General features: G+C 42.5%; 1 protein-coding gene across 1 annotated transcript in view; it reads left to right on the top strand.

The window, feature by feature from the left end:
* The first annotated feature begins 9,903 nt into the window (after positions 1–9,903).
* Positions 9,904–21,717, top strand: part of ABLIM1 (actin binding LIM protein 1) — a 191,958-nt gene continuing 180,144 nt past the window's right edge. The window contains exon 1 of the mRNA XM_050976311.1: positions 9,904–10,008. Coding sequence (XP_050832268.1) covers positions 9,996–10,008 — 13 coding nt within the window. The 5' untranslated portion in view covers positions 9,904–9,995. The remainder of the gene's footprint in view (positions 10,009–21,717) is intronic.

Here is a 21,717-nt window from a genome sequence, read left to right as displayed (position 1 = left end):
TGATTCGCTAGCAGCTCCATGTAATCAGCTCATGCAGTATTTAATAAATCCCATTTTCAGGCATTTCCTGGCCTGTGCATTCTGTTCCACATCTGCAATCTGCTCTTTCTGTGGGGACATTAATTTTTCTTCTAGGTTACCCATTTTCTTATGGGTTACAAGCTTCCCAGTTGTTCATCTGTTGTCTGAGTGCTTACCTGTCACATCTGCAAGAGTCTCCTGACACCAGCACTCATTGCTGCCATGGAGGACACAACACTGGGCAAATATTGCCTGCCCTGCCCAGCAGCTGTTCTTGTTTGTGCTTCAGTGACACTCTGTACCACCCTGCTTTACCTTATGTAATGCTTGTAAAGGAGACCACTAGGAGGTCAGAGGTACATGTTGTCAGTAAAATGAGACATTTCTTTACAAATCACATCGTGTTTACCTCAAGAATTTCTGTACCACTGGAAGCATCAAAATCCAGGCTTGCCTCTATAAGTAAATTGATGGTTGTTCTGCCATACAGTATCTGCAAGTGCTAGCATATCATAAATTATTGAAAGCAGATAAAATACCCTCAGATGTGATCAGTTAGAGTTTAGCCAAGTTTTTCACTGCAGACTGGCAGGAGCACAAGGATACTTTTCTTGTGGAAGTGGAAGCCAAAGCAAGGAGATTAAAGATAAACTACTCGGTTTATGCAATATTGCAGCTGTAATGAATGCAAGGGTCTGAATGTGGTATAAATAAACATAAAACTGGATTTTGCCCTAAAATACTGGGGGGAAAAAAATTGAGTGATCTACCTGATATAAACTGGTTCCCTCAATCTCTCTTCTGAGTACTTGCAGAGGGGAAACTCTGGAAGCCAGAATCTGTGGGTGTTTCTGGAGAGAATTTAGGTGCTTAGCCTTGACCCTACTAAGAGATTTCTCAGTCATTTTCAGATCAGCTCTGACTGCATTGTTTGTTTTCTAATGCATAATAAGATTTCATTGTTGCTAACGTCTTTGGATTAAGGACTATAATCTGTTGATCCCTAAAATTTCATCAGATAATCTGTTTAATCATACGCAAAAGCTGATCTTGATAGTCCATATGAGTTATGCAAATTAAATCAGGCACAGCACTACCATGTAAAGAAGCTTTGTACCAAGTATAGAAGCTTTCAGCAGAGCTCTCTTTCTCATTAGTCCACAATTAAAACTAGGTTTTTGTCATACTTTAAATTTGCATATCTTTGTCCTCAGGTATAATTGAAATCTCTCATGGAGCCTGACATTAAATGTTGGCACCGTAAAACATCTTAATTTTGAAGCAAGTGTCTGAAATATTTATGATCCACTCGGTAGTGACTTCGTGATTAATTTTAAATTATTGATTGTCAGGGTACCAGTTGTGGGTTTCTCTGGGTCTGGATTGAAGGCACTTGAGATGGTATTTCATGTTTGGACTCAAGTGTTTATTATTTCTTATCAATAAAACAGTCTCACTACTGTGAGTTCAGCAGCTTTTCATTAGAAGGCACAAAATGGCCAACAATCTCTTGTTACAAGGTCTTTTAAGACTAAACTATCCAACTAAGAGCTGACACCTAGATTATTTTCCTTTTTAACCCAATAATTGATCCCAAAGAGCCCCCAGTGCGGAGTTTTGGCCCAATTACAGAGTGTTACCCAAACCCATGGAGAAAAAAGAAGAAGCATGAAGCAGAAACCCAGGACAACACCCAGTGTCCTCCATCTCCCTTCCATCCACAACACACTAAAAATCCCAAAACCTAAATTTCTCACCAAGTGGTACGCCTACACTACTCTCTATAATCTATTTCACACTCTTGTGCTTTTAAGTCTATCTTGAAGTCCAGGAAACTTTCTCCAAGAATGAGGGTCAAAGTCAGTGCTCCCCTTGGGGTCAGGGGACCCCAGAGCAGACAGAGAAATATTCCCGGTACTCTGGGTTTCCACAATTGATAGCACAATTACCTAGGCAGGCCCGAGCTCTAGTGCCACAACGCGCTCCATCGCTCCTTGTCTATGGAGTTTGATGAGACAATTCCAGCGGTGTTCCCAGGTGTGACAGCGGGAAGGGGCCGCTGCCTCCCGCCAGTCCCAGCTCTCGACAGCAGAGGGCGCAGCTGACCGGCCTTCGCCTCTGGGACAAAAGAAGGATTCAGAGCGAATCCCTCGCAGCATTTTTTCGGGAAAAAAAATCCCTGTTATCCCCAATAGAAGGAATTGGTTTGCCAGCCAGTAGTGTTACCTCTGGGCTTAACTGCTGCCTTTTACTTGGCTTGCAAAAGCTTTGGTTGCTACACCTGACAGCCCATTGTCTTAGCAGTGCACTTGTCCTGCTTGGCTCTCGGATGATGTTATTTGAAGCTACAGGACTGGTTTGAGTTTACAAAGACATTGACTACTCCCTGTAGCCCTCACATCCCACGTGATATTTGTGTCACCTTCATTACAACTAAACCTCAACGAATTTAAGAAGGGTCCTGTATTTAGAGACTGGCCCTTCTTGACAACTTACTGAATTCTCCTGTGGTACCCACAGAGGGGAGAGCGACCGTGAATATCAACATTGCATTATTTTGCCAGTGGGTGGGGGTAGAGGGAGAACCTGAACACTTCCTGGTAGAATTTCATGTTCAGAAGCTATACTCTGAGCCAAACTCCATTTCCAGAAAAAGTCTGTGCTGCTCAATCCTTTGTAATTTCTTTCTGAGTCATCAGCCCTGTAGGAACGAGCGTCTGTACTTGGATGAAGCCTTTAAGGAACTGAGCTGGAGGCACTACTGACAATGAGCAAAGAAAATGAAGTCTGTAGCAGACCCAGCATCATGTAGGAATATTTCTGTAGCTCATCCCTGTTCTCTTGCCTCAGGCTGCTTTGGACTAGTTTGACATTCAGGCCTCATGTTGAGAAATGCTGAAGTAAGCAGACCTGTGTCTGCAATATAGCTAATATAAAGGAACCTGTTCCTGATTAGATCTTGGAGTGGTGCTGTAATACACTGTACTTGATTCCTGCCTGGCAGCTCATGTGCCAAGTGAAGCATTTCCAGGCATTTAGTTTCTCTGGTTTTATGCTCACAAGCTGTTATCCTCTGGGTCTTCCCAGGAAGTCCCAGGTGGTGTAGATTGAGCTGTTATTTGTACCTGGAGTGCTTGACTGCTGCATCCGACCCCTGCAGTCTGCATCTCCTTCTTCCTCTGCAGCAGCAGCAACCAGGCAGCCGAGAGCCAATTGCTATATTGGCATTACGTGTACATCATAAATCAAAATTCTGTGTTCAGATGTCGAAATCCTGTACTCACAATAAGCAGTTACTGTGTGGTGTTGCAAAACAATTTGTCCCAGATCCAGATCCCAGCCCGCAGAGGGCAGCCTGACCCCGTGTTTTATTCCAGTGATGGGCCTAACTAGGGAATTCAGTCATCTGCTGGCATCTCCATCGGCGTGACTTGCTGTGGAATAAACAACTGAATGTTGTGGAGAATTGGCATCAGCTTTAAGCTCAAACAGATTCAAAAGTGAACTAAAAAAAAAAAAAAAAAGCATGACTGAATTAAACCTTCTGGTTTGGTTTTTTTTTTTTAACACATTGAAAGAAAAATATTGCATGAGAAAACTCATCTAGAGCTGAGCTTTAAATACATTACATGTATAACAGATAGATTTGTTGGTATGTGTCAATAGGCAAGAGAAAGAAAATGCCCAGAACCTCTGTGCATGAACATAATGGGCAAGACTAACAGGAAAAGTGTTGGGTTTTTTTTTTCCAAATATTTTCAGGGATCTTTCAGGATTTCAGTTTATTGTTGCCATGACTCTAGGACTGTGCTTTTGGCTGGTTCTTTCCCAAGTGTGTCCTGAGTCCTTGCGAAGCAGCCATCACGATTTCCAGGAGATTTTTGTCTAGGAGGGGGTGTCTACATGCAGGCATTTGCCTTGGCCATAAAACTGATCAGTGCCAGGTCAGGTACCAGGGGTTGATATCTTGACTTGGTATGACAAGGAACAAAGCATTCAGTTCCTGAAAAAGAGCCAGTACTTTGTGCTCTCAAATCAATTTGCATACACCAGCTAATTAAGGGATGATCTTGATGTGCTCTGAAGGGAGGCCTGTCCAATTCTATACTTCTCAGCCAGAGGGCCCTGCAATACAGAGTTCAGGATAGAAAATATGTATAAAGAAAATAGCATGTGAGAAATTAAGACAGTGATGTGTGAATTCCAGGAGTACAGGGAGAAACCCAAGTATCTCTTATGATCAGACAGCAAATTACACACCGAGGTACTTTCATGATGATTTAGAGAATTAATTTTTTTTGGCCCCAGACTTTCTACCCCGCTCAAGCCTGGCTGTTCACAGCAGAATGTAATATATACATGTCTCAGAGTTTGGCTCGTTGTAATTGCAACCACAGGTATATTTTCCCTCTGATTCACCAAACTTTCCTGTGTATCGCAGTGCTGAGAGATTTTGACTTTGCTAATTGAACTTTGTCTCAAAGTGAACATCTTTGCTAAAATGAACTTTGACCAAGGAAATACCTGCCATGTTTTACGTAATGTAAAAATTACTCTATGGAAAACCACACATTTAAGCAATTCTAACTGCATCATTTAATTCAGCTTGGCCACAGCAAATTCTTTAGGGTAAAGGGCACACAGTGAGATAAAGCCCTTACTTGATGCAGCTCTGTAAAGTATATCAATAGCAACAAAGGCAGTTTGTGGGATTGTCTCTGTCTGTCCTGAATGCAACCACTGATGCAGGTGCTCCATCACAGAAGGCCACTTGGTTGGTCAGGCAGGACCTGCCCTTGGAGAAGCCATGCTGTCATTCTGAAATCACCTCCCTGCTCTCCCTGGGCCTTAGCAGAGCTGCTGGGAGGATCTGTTCCCAGGCACAGAGGTGAGGCCGATGGCTCAGTGGTTCCCAGGCTCCTCATTTCTGGTATTTTTAAAAATAGGAGTGATGTTTCCCTTTTTACAGTCACCAGGGACTTGACTTGACTTCCATGACTTTTCCAATATCATGGAGAGTGGCCTGGCAACTACATCAGCCAATTCCCTCAGGACTCTGGGATGCATCTCATCATCTCCATAGACTTGTGTTCACAGCTCTTATTCACAGCACATACTTCACACGTGACCTTGGGACAACCTGGTGCTAAACCTGGTTAAGTTTCTGACTCTGAGCTCTTTCTTGGCATCTTCCTGGTAAGGTTCACACACAGGGGTGATGCTGAAGTTCTTCAGTAGTAAATGCTGCCCAACAAAGCTGACTCTCAGAAAATAATTTGTCATTTTGGCCTTTGTGCCCTAAGTTCCCAAAGGCACAGCAGTCATTGTGATGGAAGAGCAATAGAGAGTAGGTATTCACAGGCTTATCTGAGGGCTTTTCCTTAGTTTTCAGGATTGCCAGTATTTCTGGCTTATATAAAACCTATTTATGCATTTATGTGATGGCATCATCTTACATAATCTGTGTAAAACTTTCTGGGTTATTCAAGTCTGGTAGTCAGGACTGACTCAGGAAACGTAAGTTCAATATTGTAACTTTTGCTGTAAAAGTGCATATTCCAGAATAGTATGGAGGGTTGAATAACATGTAGAAGAAAGGAGTTTTTAAAGAAAACCAGAATAAGAAGAAACCAGGAAGATGACTCTGGGATTTGTCCCACTCAGGAGAACTTCCTATCCTTTTGAATTTTATTTTTTTTTAAATGGATAAGTCTCTTTATATATAAATATATGTGTGGGATATTTGGGGGAAAAAAGGAAAAACTTAAGCAAAGATTTCTATTAATATTTGGTATGAGTAATTAGGAGCTAAGTTCTCCTTTGAAATGTATAAAAGGGAACTTTTCTCCAAAAAGATTAGTAGGAACTGCCCTGGAAGCTCAGTCTAATCAGTGAGAGGCCGTGTATTTATTTGAATATCTTGTCCATTACTGACTAATTGCAAATTCTAGTAAGAGTCTTATATTGAAAGTAAGAGAACTGTCTTGCTTTCTTGTCATTCATGTCACAGGAAACTATTTATTCTGAGCTTATTAAAATTCTGATTAAATTATCAGGCTTAGTAATGCTCTAGATTTTGTTAGGTCTGATTTCCCTAAAAAAGAAGCCAGTGGAGTTATGGTAGAAGATATGGGAAAATTTTGTAGAAATATCCAATAGTTTCCATCATTATTCAGACCAATCTTGGTCATCCTTTCCATTTGCCTTGCCCACAGAAGTTGTTCTTGGAAATCTACTTCTGTAAGAATTTGTCTGTTGTTTCAAAAAAAAAAAAAATCTGATTTTTCTCACAGTGATTTTCAAGAGGAAAGATCCTGCACTGTGCAAAAATAGGTATATTCTGACTGATGAGTTATCTGCCTCAGCCAAAGATGCAATGCTGACTTTTACCTGGGTTTTTTTATTCCCTATGTCATTCTGTGCTGATTTTCATGGGAAAAAAATAGATTCACATACCACTAATGGGATCTTAATTACTTTTAAAACTACTATCCTACTGTATATGAGACAAACTGGTTCAAAAGTGATTAAAGGAGAACTTTCTGTTTTATATTCACACAAAGGCTAAGTATGCTGCACAGAGAACACAGTCCAGTATTTGGGATACTTTTCTTTGAAGATGCAGTTCTGTGCTTTGCTCTGACATAGATTTTCTCTGTGACCTTGGACAACACACTTAGCTCCTCAAGGGCATTGAGACAAGACTTGGAAACACCTATTGTTTGGTAAAATATATTAATATTTGGGCATCTCTGAAAAATCATGAGGTGCCTCCTTGGATCTCTTGAAGTTTGAATACCTTAAAAAATTTACTTTAATGGATCTTTTAACACTATGAGTTAGAAGCTTAGTCTGTACATTCAATAGCAAAATGCAGCAGATAGGATCCTACTTCCCAGCTGACTAATTCAGGAGCCTCAGGTAGATGCCTGAAATAAAACAATGTCAATCACTGCTCCTTAATGGACTTCTAAAGTAGTCAGGAAATGGCTCAGTCAAACAGCTCAACAGCTGCTGCTGCTAAAAAGGATCTTCTCTGTTGCCTCTAATGGTTCCTCACCCTTCCTGGCTGTGCAGTACTGCACTCGCCTTCAGTCATGTTCCAGTGTTTATCTGAGCCTTTGGTTCAGACAGCAAATGTAGGGAATTTGGATGCAGAAAGTGAGCAAGTCTTTGTTAATTAATGAGCTAAAGTAGTTCTGTGAGGATCAAGCCAGTGCTGCAATGAGGGAAACAGGAGCACATGGGTTGGACTGAGAGAAGGAGGGGTACAGAGGAGAGTGAGCAAGCCTTGGATTGGCTTGTCCATCTTCTCTGACTCAACTTCACCTGTAAAATAATAATAATGGTTCCTCTCTTCTCTGTACCTTCCTTTTCCACCCTCTTCAGCTTCCTTCCACATTCCCTACTGACAGGATCTCAGACAGCAACCTCAGGAGCTGATTTAGCTGCCCACATGCAGATTGCCCAACTGGTACTTGTGGCTAATAAAGACTGTGGCCTCCAGAACTGTCTCCACTGCAGCTTTTCTCCTTTATTTTAATTTTTCTTCTTAAGTGCTAATTACTACAAAACTTGTAGGGATGTAGAACTTGTTCTGAATTATACCTTTTAGTATAAAAGTTTGAATTGAAGTTCTTCATATCCAAATCTGAAAATTCTTGAGGCCACTTGATGGAGGGGACAGACAGGAAAATAAAACTCCATCAGCCTCAGGTCCTCAAGAAACCCAGCTAAAAAGCTCACTTTAAGGAATGAGTGCTGTATCTGACCCATTTTAGCATTCTCTGGCCAACATGTCTGTTCAACTTCTCAGCTACAGAGAGTTTACACAATGAATGGAATAAACTCTTTGTATTCTATAGAATTCCAAGGTACAAATGCCTTTCCCTTCCTATTTCCTCGCAGTATAAAGTAAGGAAGTTCTTAATTAAAAAGCTAATTTCTGCATGTTCCTGAGCCTTCTTTTTAAAGCCATCTATTAAGTACCACACGGGAGAACCTGTGATAGTGCTAGTCAGAAAATCACTGAGGAAGTGAATAGGAAATTACTTAATTAAAAATACAAAATGCGGTCACACTACATTGACTGAGGGAAACCTTGCCTCTTTTGGACAAGAAAGAAAATTTGAGTTATTTGCAAGTGGAAAATTCTTCTAATTTCAGAAAAGGAGCAGGGAAAAGAACTGTTTTTCAAGGGATGTCAGATCACCAGCTAAGCATAATGCCATAAGAGTTTAGGGAGAGAAGAACTTTAGGTTTCTTTTATTCCTGCTGCCAGATTCAGAAACATTTGCAAGGGGGAAGAAAACAGAATGATATAAAGAATATGATTGAATTGAAGTGTAGGGAACACTGGGGTAATCCGTGGCAAACAGAGCTGGATGTGGCTAAAAGTCTTTGCAGCGTGTGAGCATGAGCACAAATTCAGGCAAACAGATGTGCCAATTCATTTTTTGTGCCTGTATCCCCTGATGAGGGGGCACGTGAGTGCTGCCCACCCTGCTGCTGCCCCTGCACAAATGCTTTCCCTGCTTGGCTGGCATGAGGGGGCAGGTGAGCAGTGCCAGAGGTTGGATCTGACACAGCAGAGGCACTGGTTGGGCTGCACTTGCTGACAGCAGTGAGAATCCATGATACATCTCCTATTACCATCCATTCCTGACCTGTGGCCACGTGATAATACAATCTCTACCACCTCTTTTAGACATGATTCTGGTAATTGTGGGATTTTTGATAGGAAAATTGTGTAGGCTTCTTGCTAGTATGAAGATGTGTAGTGCATGGTAGATCAGAGTGGAGGAGTGTGATTCAGTCTTTCCTGTCATTCAGTTTGCATGTTGGCTCCTTGCAGAACATCACAGATTGGGCTTGCTGTTTTTTACTTCATAGTTGCCCATTCTGAAATTGATAAAAGTCTGCTCTAATGTTTTAACTGCGCTATTCTGATGTGATCTTCTAACCTGTCATTCTTGACAAACTAGATTGTTGATTTGCTTAACTCTTGCCACGATCTAATAATCTGGCGGCGTAGGGGTTTTCTTTTTAGTGTGGCATGGGAATATTTGGCTTCACTAGGCTGGAGGCTGGGTAAAGGTGTCCACCAGATACTGATCTTGTTTTTCGGGTGCGTTGCATTTGGTCACTTGGTACTTTTATTAAGGCGCCAGGAGGAAGCTGAGTGCTCTTTTCTGTGTGTTAACGCTATGATTGCTTTGCAGACAACATTGCTAGAAATTCTGTGTTTATATACAATTTACATACAGTTACGCAGGTATGTCTGCTGTTCGGTGCGTGAATTTCAAGTTGTGCCACAGACTTCAGCGCCAGGTCCCGAACGAGCAGAGCTGCTGTCGCACGGCGCTGTCAGTGAGCAGACACGCCTATCCAGCCCTGCGAGGAGCTGGAGCTCTGCCGCGCTGCTCTCCTTGGCGTTCGTGGCTTTTGCCGGCGGCGCGGCCGTCCCCGACTGTCACCTTCTGCGGCACCGCGCCCCGCACCTCGCCCCGCCGCACCCGAGCGCCGCCGGGCGCCGCTCCCCGCGCACTCACCGCGCCCGGGAGCGGCTGCGGCCGCGGTGGCTCCGCCGGCGCTGCCCCGCCCCGCGGCCGCTCCGCGCCGGCACACGCACACCCAGACCCGCACACACACAGCCCGCACTCACCGCGCCGGCACACGCGCAGCCAGACCCGCACACACCGCGCAGACAGCCGCGCTCCCGCCCCGCAGAGCCGCCCCCGGCGCCGCCCCGCACCGCGGCGGGCAGGGCAGGGCAGGGCAGGGAGGGAGCGCGGCGGCGGCGCGGACCCGCCCGCCCCGGTCCGGCCCAGCATCGGCCGCCGCCCCCCGCATCGGCCGCCGCGGCGCGGAGGGCGCAGGGCGGTGCGGGCCGTGCGCTGCCGCCGCCGCCGCAGCAGCAGCAGCAGCAGCAGCAGCAGCAGCAGTTCCGCGGCTGCCGAGCCCGAGGCTGAGCCATGTCTGCCAGAGGTGGGTTCTCTGCCGCGCCGGGGCAGCGCCGGGCTCGCGTCCCCGCGGGCGGCCGGGGCGCGGGCGGCGGAGCCGCGCTGACCTTGCCGCCCGGCCGCGCTGCGGTGCCCCGCACCCCGAGGCTGCGCCGGCGATTTCGGGGCGGGGGGCGGCCAGAGGATGATGCCCCGCCGGCCGTCGCCTGCCCGGTACCGTTCTGCAGCTGGGCCGTGCGGGGGGCTCCGGCGCGGGCTGCAGCGGGGCCGGACGCCGCAGAGCATCCTCCGGGGCCGGGCACCGCCGCACCTGCCGGGGGCGGGCGATCCCGTTCCGCCTTCCCGGGTGGCTGTAGGGGCACGGGGAAGTGCGGCGGCTCGGTAGGCGTTAAGTGGCTGTGGGAATGTAGGGATGTATGAAGAGAAAGGAGCATGGTGGTGAGGGTGGGCGTAGGGTCAGACCTCGGCGGGCGCTGCTGCTCAGGGAACGGTAACGGATTGGAACTGGGTGTCTGATGAGCGCAGTGAAGGATCCGGCTTGTCCTGTCATTGGTAACGCAAGTGCTCCTGGTAGGGTGTGGTGGTAAATCCAATCGTCGGTTTGTACCTCTGATGGACATTTGCATCTGGCTTGAAATTAACGTTTTGAGTTTTACTTCAGATTTGCGTTTTTTTACATTATGGCTTAAACTTAAATAGCCTTTGTCATTTGCGTGCATTTATGTGTAAACTCTGGCTGTGTGTTTGCCCATTCTGGGCTGGAGATGAACTGATCAGCCTCATTGATTGCAGATCTCATCTTGTCCCAAAGTTATGCTTCTCATATGAGAAATTGGCACAGGTGTGGCACAAAGACTGATGCTTTAGGGTTTTTATTATACTTAGGACAAATTAAAGGACTGGAGACATAAAGTTAGGCATTTTCTGAATGTTGTCATAACAAAGCAGAAATACTTGTAAGCATCTCCTGAAGACAGACAATTATCTGCACAATAATGACCACTCCCTGTCTATCTCTGACTTGAAACAAATACTTTATAAAAATTATATATTGCAAATTGACAAAACCCTGAATGTAAGGATGCATCTTATTTGTTCCTACTTTGATCTCTCTGCATCTTCATGAATACTGCTCAGCATGGACCAGTTCTTTCATCTGCTTGGATTGCTGTTGACATCCAAAGGAGCTTCATACACATTGAAGGCATCGTGTGACTCCTAAAAGGTTGTCGGCACTTTGTGGCTATGACTATACTCCTAAAGCATCACACCCATTTTAGATATAAATAATAAATGGTGTTAGAGTGGCATAATTCTTCATGGAACAGTAGATTTCTTGCTTTAGGGAGAAATGGACTATATTGGTCTCCAAAGAATCCATTTCTGGAAGAACACTAAGCGTTTGAGCATCAGTGCTGTGCTAAGGCTGCATTAGTTCTTGTGGGGAACACCCAGCAAAGCTTTATAAAATCTGGAGCAGATTTGTTATTGAAGGGTTACCTGGATTTGAAAAAGTGACATAAAGACTTTGTAATTTCAGCTTTGCAGATGACTCACAAAAACTGAAACATACAGAATGGGAAGCCAGGGAACATTTCCACTGGCCATATTTCCCTTTCCTCCCCCAACTGTCCCTCTTTCCCATTCATCTGCACAACACATGATGTTTGATGCCTGCTTAATTCTACTGGAGAGCTGCCTGGAGAAGGAAAGAGAATTCTTTCTCAGTCCCTCTCGTGCCATCTAGTTTTTTCAGAGTAATTAATTGGAGAGAGAGAGAGAGAGAGAGAGAGGGTAAGACAGTTGTAGGTCTTTAGGGAAGTAGTGAATAAGGTTCATGATACAGATGAAGATATTAATTTCTATCAATAAATCCTTTTAAAGTTAAACAAGTAGATTGATGTGGAAAATACGTGAGTCTGGGTAAACAAATAGATTTATTCAGTGCTCACCAAAGGCTGTTTGTGTGTAAAACATTATAGACCATTGTCATTGTTAATCATTTTAAACACTACTGCTGTTAAAAGTCAACATAGAAACTTACTTTTACACATTTAAATGATATGATAGGTCTTCATGAGGTTACTCATGAAAATGTCACACAAGTAAGAAGTGACTGTTTATGGGCTTAGGGCTTTGTTTAAATGCCAGAGAGGGTCCCTGTACTTCATGAAGGCAGATTACTTCATGCATATGCAGTCACATTAAAGCCACGGTATCATTATGGTCTGCAAGCTCAGCGAATATTGATTGTTAATATTTTATGTGGTGTTAGATGTCCAAAGGTGATCATTATTATTCTGAATGCATCAACCACTTGGAGCTGTCTGCTTGTTGATTATATACCAAGCATAACTAGCATAGCAAAAGGGTTAAACATTCACCCGTGACATTTTTCTTACTAAACTGCAGAGGATGTTCAAGGGGTAGTAAAGAGCCTCACAGTATTACCAGTGTTCAATTTGTGCAGCTCTCTATTCATCTCTTTTGCTCCAGGAGGCAGCATGGTGTAGTGAACTGACTGCAACAGATGACAGAAGAAACTCCTGAAATCCAGCAGTACCTCGTGACTTTTGGACCATTCCTTTTAACTCTCCTGCTCTAGTTCCTTGTTGTTATTTAAACAAAACTACCCATATAGTCACTGAAATTCTGACAGATTATGTATCAATACATAAATTATAACTAATAAACAAATTCATGTAATTTTGCCTTAAACAGAGCTCTGGATTAAAGAGTTTTATGCTTCCACACTTGTACAATGGAAATAATGGCAGCTGAGTTTTTCAAAGGGGCTGCTGTGAGGACTAATGTCTCACCTGTGCCTTAAGATGAATTTTTTGAAACCTTCCTTTTTTCCTTCCATGCTTCACAGACCTTGTTGTTGCAGTCCTTCACACCTGTCTCTCAGCTCCTGTTGTTATGTAAATGGAAGGTCTCTAACATTCTTCCACCACTTTCCTGGTAGTATGGCTTTAGCAGATGTGTTGACCAAATGCCAGATGAAGCAGCACAGACAAGTATTCCCAGAAGCTTGGACAAATAATCATTTTGGAAATCTTGTGACTGAACTAGGAGCTGAAACAAACTTTGAAAAATCACTTTTCTCTTCCCTGTCAAGTTGGAGTCTTTCCCAGGGCACTTTCATGTCCTGCTCTACAGCCTGTTGGGATCAGTGCAGAGCTGCCATTGACGTCAGTCAGGCTTTTTAGTTTTGCAGTTTGCAAAAGGTTTAATATTCTACTTTCAGCTGTTGTTAAGTAGTTGCTGTTAGGACTCATACATGAGTGAATTTGGGTGTTGGAGTAAGCCTTATAGATTGTTGCTTACCTAAGGGCTTGTTTGCAAAGAGCTGTAAATTCCCTGGATGAAAGACATTTTTCTAAAGCCAAGTATAACTGTGACCTACTTGTGCATGTTATCTCACACTGCTTAAAAACTGTCAAAACTACTTGTTATCATGAAGGTCTAAGTTAATGGAAAAATGGCTATTTTTAACTATTATAATCTTCAGTTATGCTAGAGCAAACAGGCACAAATGGGAGTGTTTGGTGTGATCAAATACAAAGATCTCTGCTAATTTTTCCCCTAAATGTTGAAAGAATTAGCAAGAGCTGTATTTAGTCCAGTAGCAACTACTTCAGGAAAAGAAAGACGTGTGAAATAGGAGGTTTACCAAGACTGGTGTGTGTTTTTTGTGAAAAAGTCATTGAATTTTTACAGAAAACAGTGTTGAAGAAATATTATTGCTGTCCAGTTTTAACAAGTTGGAGTGTGGCACCCTGATGCTGCTAATGTGGGTATTGTAGAGAGGGCAGGTGCAGTTTTCAGCCTGCTCAATAGTCAAAGAACTAGAGTTATTTAGTTTAAGAATTTATTTTGTACTACAATCCTTGTCTTTTCCTATATGATTTTTTAACAAATGTAGATCAAAGACTTCTCATTTCAGACAAATAAATCACCATGACAGTAGTGAGAGTGAGTCCTCATTTTACAGGTGAGACAAGTCCTGGGCTTTTTTTTTTTTCCCTTTTCCCTGAGTCTGAGGGTCAGGTCAGAACAGGGAAATTTCTGCCTTCTGGGCCTCTTCTCAGGCTCCTCATTTGTTCTTACACAAGTTGATAATAGAGTTCTAACAGCAGATGAGGAACTTCAACTCTTTATGTTGTGCTCTGGTAGCAATTCTTTCTTCCTGGATACTGCATGTTTCTTGGTTGATCCATCTCACAGTTGGGAACTTCTGTGTGAAGAAATCATCAATTTTTCAATGAGAAATTTGCATACTGAATCTTGAGTTCTTACCATTAAGAGTCTGTATTTTTCTTTTCCAAATTTTCTCAGATGGCTGTTAGACATGGCTGCTGTTGCTGGCAGCAATGGTTTTGATTGAAGTCTATGCTGAGTGATTTAAAAACTTGCTGCTGGGAGCTTCTGGTCAATGTTTTATTACAGTCTGTGATTTTCAGGGTGATGTTGCTCTTATCTAAAGGAACCAGCCACTGAAGAGGTGGCTGCTGTATCCTCTTCTGAAATCTAGTGCTGTGTTTTTCTACTTGTGGTCAGAGGTATTTCTTTCAGGCATGTCATGATGTCCCTAATTTGTGATGTGACTATTTCATGGCTGTTACCAAACTCTCTCAGGCTGAGTGACTTGGAGAGTGGGGCAGTGGGAGCTGGCTGGACATTTCCTTCATTTTAGAAGCTGGAAGTTTTAGCATGCTTATGATGGTTAAGTATTGTAGTTTGAATGCTTCCAGTCCTAGTGATTGTCCCCATTCTCCTTGCTACAAGGCTCCACAGCCTGAAGGAACGTGTTCTTGGCAGGCTCTGGGGCTCTGCAGCCCTACCTGAGGCAGGCTGTGTGTGCAGTCCTGCCAACACAACTGTTTCCTACTCAGAATACCTGTGCAGGGCAGAATTTGTGACTGGATCTGAGAGCTTTTCTCTCCGCAGCTTTTGCCCCAAATTTCTTTTGTGCTGATTCCATACTGTTATTTAATCCTGTCTGTACTTTCTATTTATTGCTTCTAAATACACAGAATGATTTATGCTTTTTTCACTACTCATTTTAGGGTCTGAACCTCAATTTAATGGCTGGAGTAGCTCAGAATCAGCACCTGGATTGTCAAATCACTGAAAGCAGTGCATGTCTGTACATGAGAACCAGTAGCTGCACCCGAATCCTTAGGCCTGGTAGAGCTTTTGTTTCAGTAGGAAAGAAGAATATTTTACAGAGGTATCTAATTTAAACAGCAGTATCTCTTTTAAGCTCTTTTTAAGGTTTGATGCCTTGTCACATTTTTTTCCCCCTCAACAAAGCTTAGTCTGTGCTTTGAGATTAATGAAAATTAGTCCTGAATGCATGGAAAAAGTTGCATAGACTAATGGCAACAACAAGAGGAAACTGGGACAATGAGGTAGAGTCTATTTTAGATGCATGGCTTTGAAAGGAATTGCAAAGAAGGAAAATAAGCATCAGCTTATGGAAGGAAAAAGCAGCAGTCTCTGAAAACAAGATGGGGATTTCTGTTTTTTCTTTTAATAGGTTTGAATTGAATATTTCAGAATATTTTTTAATCTAATCTGTTAGTAATTGAAGATGAAACCCTCACATGATTAGTTCATGTGACTGGTGTAGTATTTCTTAGATTTGCTGTGCTAAGGCAGAGTCAAACTATGGAAAGCAGACTTTTGCCTGTGAGTTCTGATACCAGCAAGTAGCCTTCAAACTGTTTAGGCAAAAGTATCTTTATATTTAAGTAAAGTGTTGTTCTTCATTAAAACCTAAAGAAAACTCCTAAACATGATACAGCAATAGCAGAGAAAAACTGTAAGACGTGCATTTTTTAAAAATTTTTAGATTTCTCCAATCTGAGCCTTTATTATGTCATGTTTTCAGAAATAAATAAATGTTCAGAGTCCCAGATGTTGTGGAGAGAAATCCTTAGTTTGTTTCAAGGTTGGGCCAGGCAGGCTTCAGCAAGGTACACCGGTGTGATGGGGTTGTTTTACACCCTTCTTTTTCTGTTTGTAATCCAGAATTTAACCCAGAATCAGGGCTTTGGTGAATCACTTTGCTCCATGTAACTGATGAAATGCAGCCACAGCCACAGTGCAGTGCCTGCTGTTCAGTGCACATATTTGAGTTAAAGGGCAGAGCTTTAGTGAGAGCTGAATTGGAGCTACTTCTGACCTGCCCAAGTTCTTATGTGGGTTCTGCAGCCTTGTGTTGGCTTCTCTGCTGCTGCAAAGTTTGTTGTGGCCAGCTTAACATATCCTTGCAGTTATTTCTTCATGGATAGAAAAAATCATATGCATTTCATGTTGAAAACTATTACTCTGCTCCTCTGAATGCCACGTTTTGAAGTGGAAGGAGGATGCGGTCTCATAATTGTAACAAAGATTGGTGTGTGAAAAAGTGTGATGAGCCAGAGTGTTTTGTGGCACCATTATGCCCTCTGCCCTTCAGAGAGGAGGCTGCTGGCATTTTCCTGCTGTGCTGGTAGGATTGCAGGGAGAAGTCCATGGAGAGATGCCTGCTCTGTGCAGCTGTGACTGAGGGCACTCTGAACAGAAGTGTGAAACACCGAGAAGATGATGTTCTCAAAGGTGAGGCAAAAGGTATTTTTATCCCCTGTGGTGTTCTTGCAGTTTCATGTGAGAGGCTGGTACAAGAAAACCGGTCCAAGCCAGCCAGCAAATTGTGAGGTTCAGACTCAAAAAGCCTTTAGACCTGTGCTCAGCTCTCCTTGGAGTGTGCTGACGACTGCAGTACTTGTTATTGTTCATTGATGAAGCCAACAGTGTTTTTTTCTATTTCTTACAGACTTTTTTCCTGGTAAAAAGTCTTACAGACTTTTTTCCTGGTAACCCATTGCCATGGCACTAAGAAATGATCCTTTTGGAGGTCAGTCAGAGGGCTGGTCTTAGCACAGAGGGCTCTGCAGGGAGGGCATGATAAGATGTTCTGGTTTGCTGCTTCCTTACTAATAAATAGATTTTATTCTGTTTCTGGAGTGGCAAAACAGGTCATGTGATGTCACAGAGATGGACACATTTTAATAAAAAGTGTGAAGCTTAAGCAGTTTTTGCTTCATTATTTTAGTGGTTCCATTCCCTTTGCTGTAACTGGTACCTCAACTTAATAAATGGGCTCTCATTTCATCTCTTCCTCCAGTATAAGTCTTATACAAGTAAGGACTGTGAGATTTCACTCAATGAAAGGATTCTGCTTTAATTACTGTAGTTATAAATCTGATTTTGTTTCTATTACATCAGGCTCGTATGAGGCATCTTTGATCAACAGAGAACTCAGCAAAACTGCTGTTCAAATTACAGTTTCCTTTTAACTTGTGATGAAAGCTTTCAGTTTATTTTTGGCATTAGAAAGTCTGGGAGACAACCAGGTTATATAAGAGCTGAAACCTAGTTAATGATAAAGAAACATAGCTAAGAGCCTGTAATAACAACAAATCTGGAAAAGATGTTCCAGCTCTAAGTCTTGGCCCTGCTTACAGAACCTGTAAAACAGTTTATGCCAAAGTGATGGCTTTTTCTGGTGTCCTGGGATGCCACTTCTCTTGATCAACATCTGTGGGAGAGCTGACTACCAGAAAGACTGTGAAAGGTGAATGAATTTCCTAGAATTAGGGTGTAAAAGAAGTGATGAACTTAGTGGCTGTGTCACTGAAGATAACAGTAAACACCTTGTTCGGTGGAACAGGAACACAGCTGAGCCTGTGGTCAACAGACAGTGTGGAAATCAATGGTATTCTCAGAATGAAAACCATTCTTTTTCTTGGCTGAAAGCACACTTGAGTGAAACTCAAATCTAAGCAGCTTTACAATTAAGTTTAGTTGCAAAAAGAATTGTGCTGAGTATTATCCATGTAGCAGTATTTTATGCTTGCTGATGAAAGCCAACAGAGTGTGAGTATCCTGATTTTCTCTACCTTATCCCAGCTGGAAGGGTGTGGACAGGCTGTGCCAAGGTGTGTGTGAATGCCTCTGTCCCACAAGAGATCTCCAGATGTCTTGAGTGGTTTATAATGAGCAGAGGTGTAAAACCTATTACCTCTCACTGGAAGTATGCCCAGTCTTACTTTCCTAATCTTGGTTTCACCTCTCCTCATGAATGTCCTCTGCATATGAATGTAGATGCACAAGACACCATTTGAATGTTTCTATGGCCTTCTGCTGCTGTAAAAATTTCTCTTTTATTGTCCTCATAAGCCAATAAAATAATTAAATGATAATCCAATCCATTAAAAACTTGTGGCATATGTAAATAAGAGCAAAACTTATTGCAAGAAGTCTGTATTGTTATATAATAAAGTGGTTATCCAAAAATGTTTATTCTACTTTATGAGCTGGAGATAATCCCAAAATTATTCAGTCCAGACTTTGATCTAAGGAAGAATAATAAAACTTTGATCATTGTTGAATTGGCAGCTGCTATAAAAAGCCTATGTTATATTTCTCTCTTAGTAACACTAGCTAAATCCAAAATCACTGGTAAAAGATTTTGATGATTGCAGCTTAAGGATGCTTTTGGACTTGACCTGAAGTAATCTCTGTCCAAAAATGTCTATAAATACTTCTTTCTATTTTCTGTTGCCAGATGTTTTGATATTTGGGATGAATGAAAAAACTGTTTTGTGTACTTAGATGTGCAGTGCATATTTGGAGTCTTATGTTTCAAAGAAAAAGGTTCTGGTTAACCAATTATGTTCATATATTATTTGATTAATTTGCAATAAAATTCCAGTAACCTTGTCTTTATTTCTATCTTTCTGTAAATGCCATTGAGATTTTTTAAATTGCCAGTGTCTGTGACTGTATTATAGTGGCCACAGTGGTATCATATTTGTTTTCATGCTTCCAACATAGTAAATATTTTCTTACATGTTTATGCAGGAAACAGCTCTTTTGATGCCCTTGCTTTAGAGCTGCAGCTGGAAAGGGCAAAATTTTCTAGCTTTATTTTTATAAAACTTGTAGGAGAATGTAAAAAAACAAAAAAGCCATCTAGCATATTTTATTGTATGTCAGGGTTTTTGAATTTTTGAATATTTGGAATCACAGGTATCAACAAAACTTGCAGACTTTCTTTGGAACTTACGAATTTCTACCCCAATAGATTCAATAAGGAAAATGGCTGAAAACTTAAACTCAAATGGCACTTGATTTTAGGTTCTTTAACATATTTTTATTTCCAGACACAGCATGACCTCAGTCCTTAGGAAGTGCAGGGGTTTTTCAAATCTGTCTGGCAGGGCTGTAGAGAGGTTCCTGTAGCATTTGCCCAAGTGTTTCAAGAGTCAAGTGGCATGAAAGGGCTGGATCTTGCCCTTCCTCCTGCCAGGCTGGCCTGGCACTGTGCAGTTGGCTTGTTCTGTACAGCTTGTGGTGGTACAAAAGTTCAGCAGGGCAGGAGCCAACCTTTCCTTCCTTTGAGTTTTCCTGCTGACTGGCTCCCTGCTTGACGCAGGTGCTCTGCAGATCTGAGGTTTTCTTTAGGAGCACTGGTCTTGTGGTTTGGCCAATAAATCCTATTGAGTTAAAAATGTTCAAAATTTAGATATGGGGAGACTTTGTGACTTCTTGCAATAGCAATCTTCCCCTTTTTTCTTGTCCTCTGCTGACAGCATTTGTGGATCCAGGGAGTCCTCATTTTTCCTTTCTGCAAGGCACAGGCCAAGCAGACCAGCGCTGTAAGATGCATTTTATTCTCTGCCCATTGTTGCCACTCCATATTTATCAAAAGCAAAAAGACTACGTGCCTGAAGGGGGATTAAGAATCCTACCATCTTGCTATTTATGATGCTCAGGAGGTATTTTTAGTAAAGGTTGTTGGTGCTGCTGCCCAAGGGATGGCTGGGAGAGGAGAGGGTAGGTCAGGAGCAGCCAGGCAGAACTAAGGGGTGCAGTGGCTGGCAGTGCAGGGAAGGGGTAAGCCCAGCAGAGATGCTGTTGGTGGCTGTGTGCATGCCCAGGGACAGTGCACACACAGACCCAGTGGGACTCTCTGTGGAGAGCAGCTGAAGAAACTGGAACCACCTGTGCAGCCATTTGAGGGAGGGGAGGGGATTAGTTCATGCTCTGTTGCACGCAATTTCTCTTCCTGAAAGATTAGTGGAGTTACAGCAAATGGTTTTTTTTGTGATACTCACTTCCATAGCTGAACCTTTCCTCCAAATTCACAGATCCAGCGAGATCTGTATGTTGCTATTAGATGATGACTCAGTTTTCCAAGGAAGCAGGTGAAGATTGAGCCTTCTACCCTTACCAAGTTTGCTTCCTACCCTTTCCTCTGGAGGCTGAGAAGCCATGAGAGCAGTGGGTGAAGGAGATCTCACGAGCTGTGGAGAGTGGAAGAGCTCACTTGAGAAGGGTGAGCAAAATAAACATATTTAAAGCAAGAGAGTGTGTGTGGAAATCCTTCTTCAAGCAGGTACAGAAGCAGAACTGACACAGACAGAATGGCCCTGAATCTAAAAAAGATTTAAAGAAATGGGAATAGAGAACATTTAGAGAGTTACAGAAAGGAGTTGTAAGTGGTTTGGTGTCAAAAAGATTTTTGTTTCTATTTCTTTATTTTTTGGGCCCCCCAAGTAGCCTAGCAGTCTGTCAAGGGGAGTGTGTGCTGGAGCAACTGTCCTTGGAATTGCTGCAAATATTTTAGTGATTTTCTGAAGGGAGTGGAGGGAAGTATTGGAATGTAATAGCCTGAGGTAAAATTCTCTGCTGCCTAAAACCGCTGAACGCTTCACAGACTGATCTAGGAGCTGGTGCTCTGCCAGATCCTATTTTTAAGCAATTAGGTTTATGAAGTTATGCTTCTCTAGCAGTATCACACAAGCATAGGGCCTGGGAAGGGAGTGAGGAACACGTGTGCAAGCATCTGACTTTTGGGGAAAAATCTAAAACTAACCTAGGTGCCATGTTTCCATGTTTCCTAGCAAAGGGCTGATCTTAAGTGAGGCTTAACAGCTCCAGCCCTGGTGAGTTTCTATCCTCCTGAATTACATGGTCTACTTAAAAGTAGACTCTTCTTGCATTTGAATACATACTGAAGTTTTTTTTTTCTACTAATGCTTTCATTACACTGCAAGTTGCTGTTTCAGACAGAAGTATGAGGAGTTTTCCTATGGCAATGAGGAAACCCCATCAGCTGAGGCATGTAAAGAAATTAGAAAACATGCCAACAGATGTCCTGTGTTAACTCTCTGGGAATGGGTTTTCTGTACTGTGTGCTTTGGATTTCTGGCTTGTCTAAAGGCACCCACACCTGCAGGCAAAACTGGTCAAAAAAAAGAAGTGTTTCCATGAGTGTAACTGTAGTTTTTCTGTTTACAAAATATAACTCATGTAAATGAAATTGGGGAGACAGAAAAAATAGCAGGAAGAGAAAGTCCACAGGAATCACTGCTGCTGCCTAAACAGCAGTAATGTTATTAACAATCTCAAATTTAACAGTTGTAGACAGAATCTGTCTTCTTTCATGCTGGCTGGAAAGCTCAGTTTACTTAGTGTGTTCTCATTTTCTGATTTCCAGCAACAAATGTTGTTTGTCTGAGATTCTTCCAGATTCTGGGATAAAAAATAATGTTTTGGCACCACAATGGGAGAGCACTGCTGCATTTATAGTTCATATTACTGTGCCTACTCAGAATTTCTTTAAAGTGTGGAGTCCTTAGTAAAACATAAATTGATGTTTCTTGCCCAGATTGAA

This window comes from Serinus canaria, chromosome 6 (genome assembly GCF_022539315.1).
Source record: "Serinus canaria isolate serCan28SL12 chromosome 6, serCan2020, whole genome shotgun sequence".
Classification (NCBI taxonomy): domain Eukaryota; kingdom Metazoa; phylum Chordata; class Aves; order Passeriformes; family Fringillidae; genus Serinus; species Serinus canaria.
This window is presented reverse-complemented; position numbering and strand designations above follow the sequence as displayed.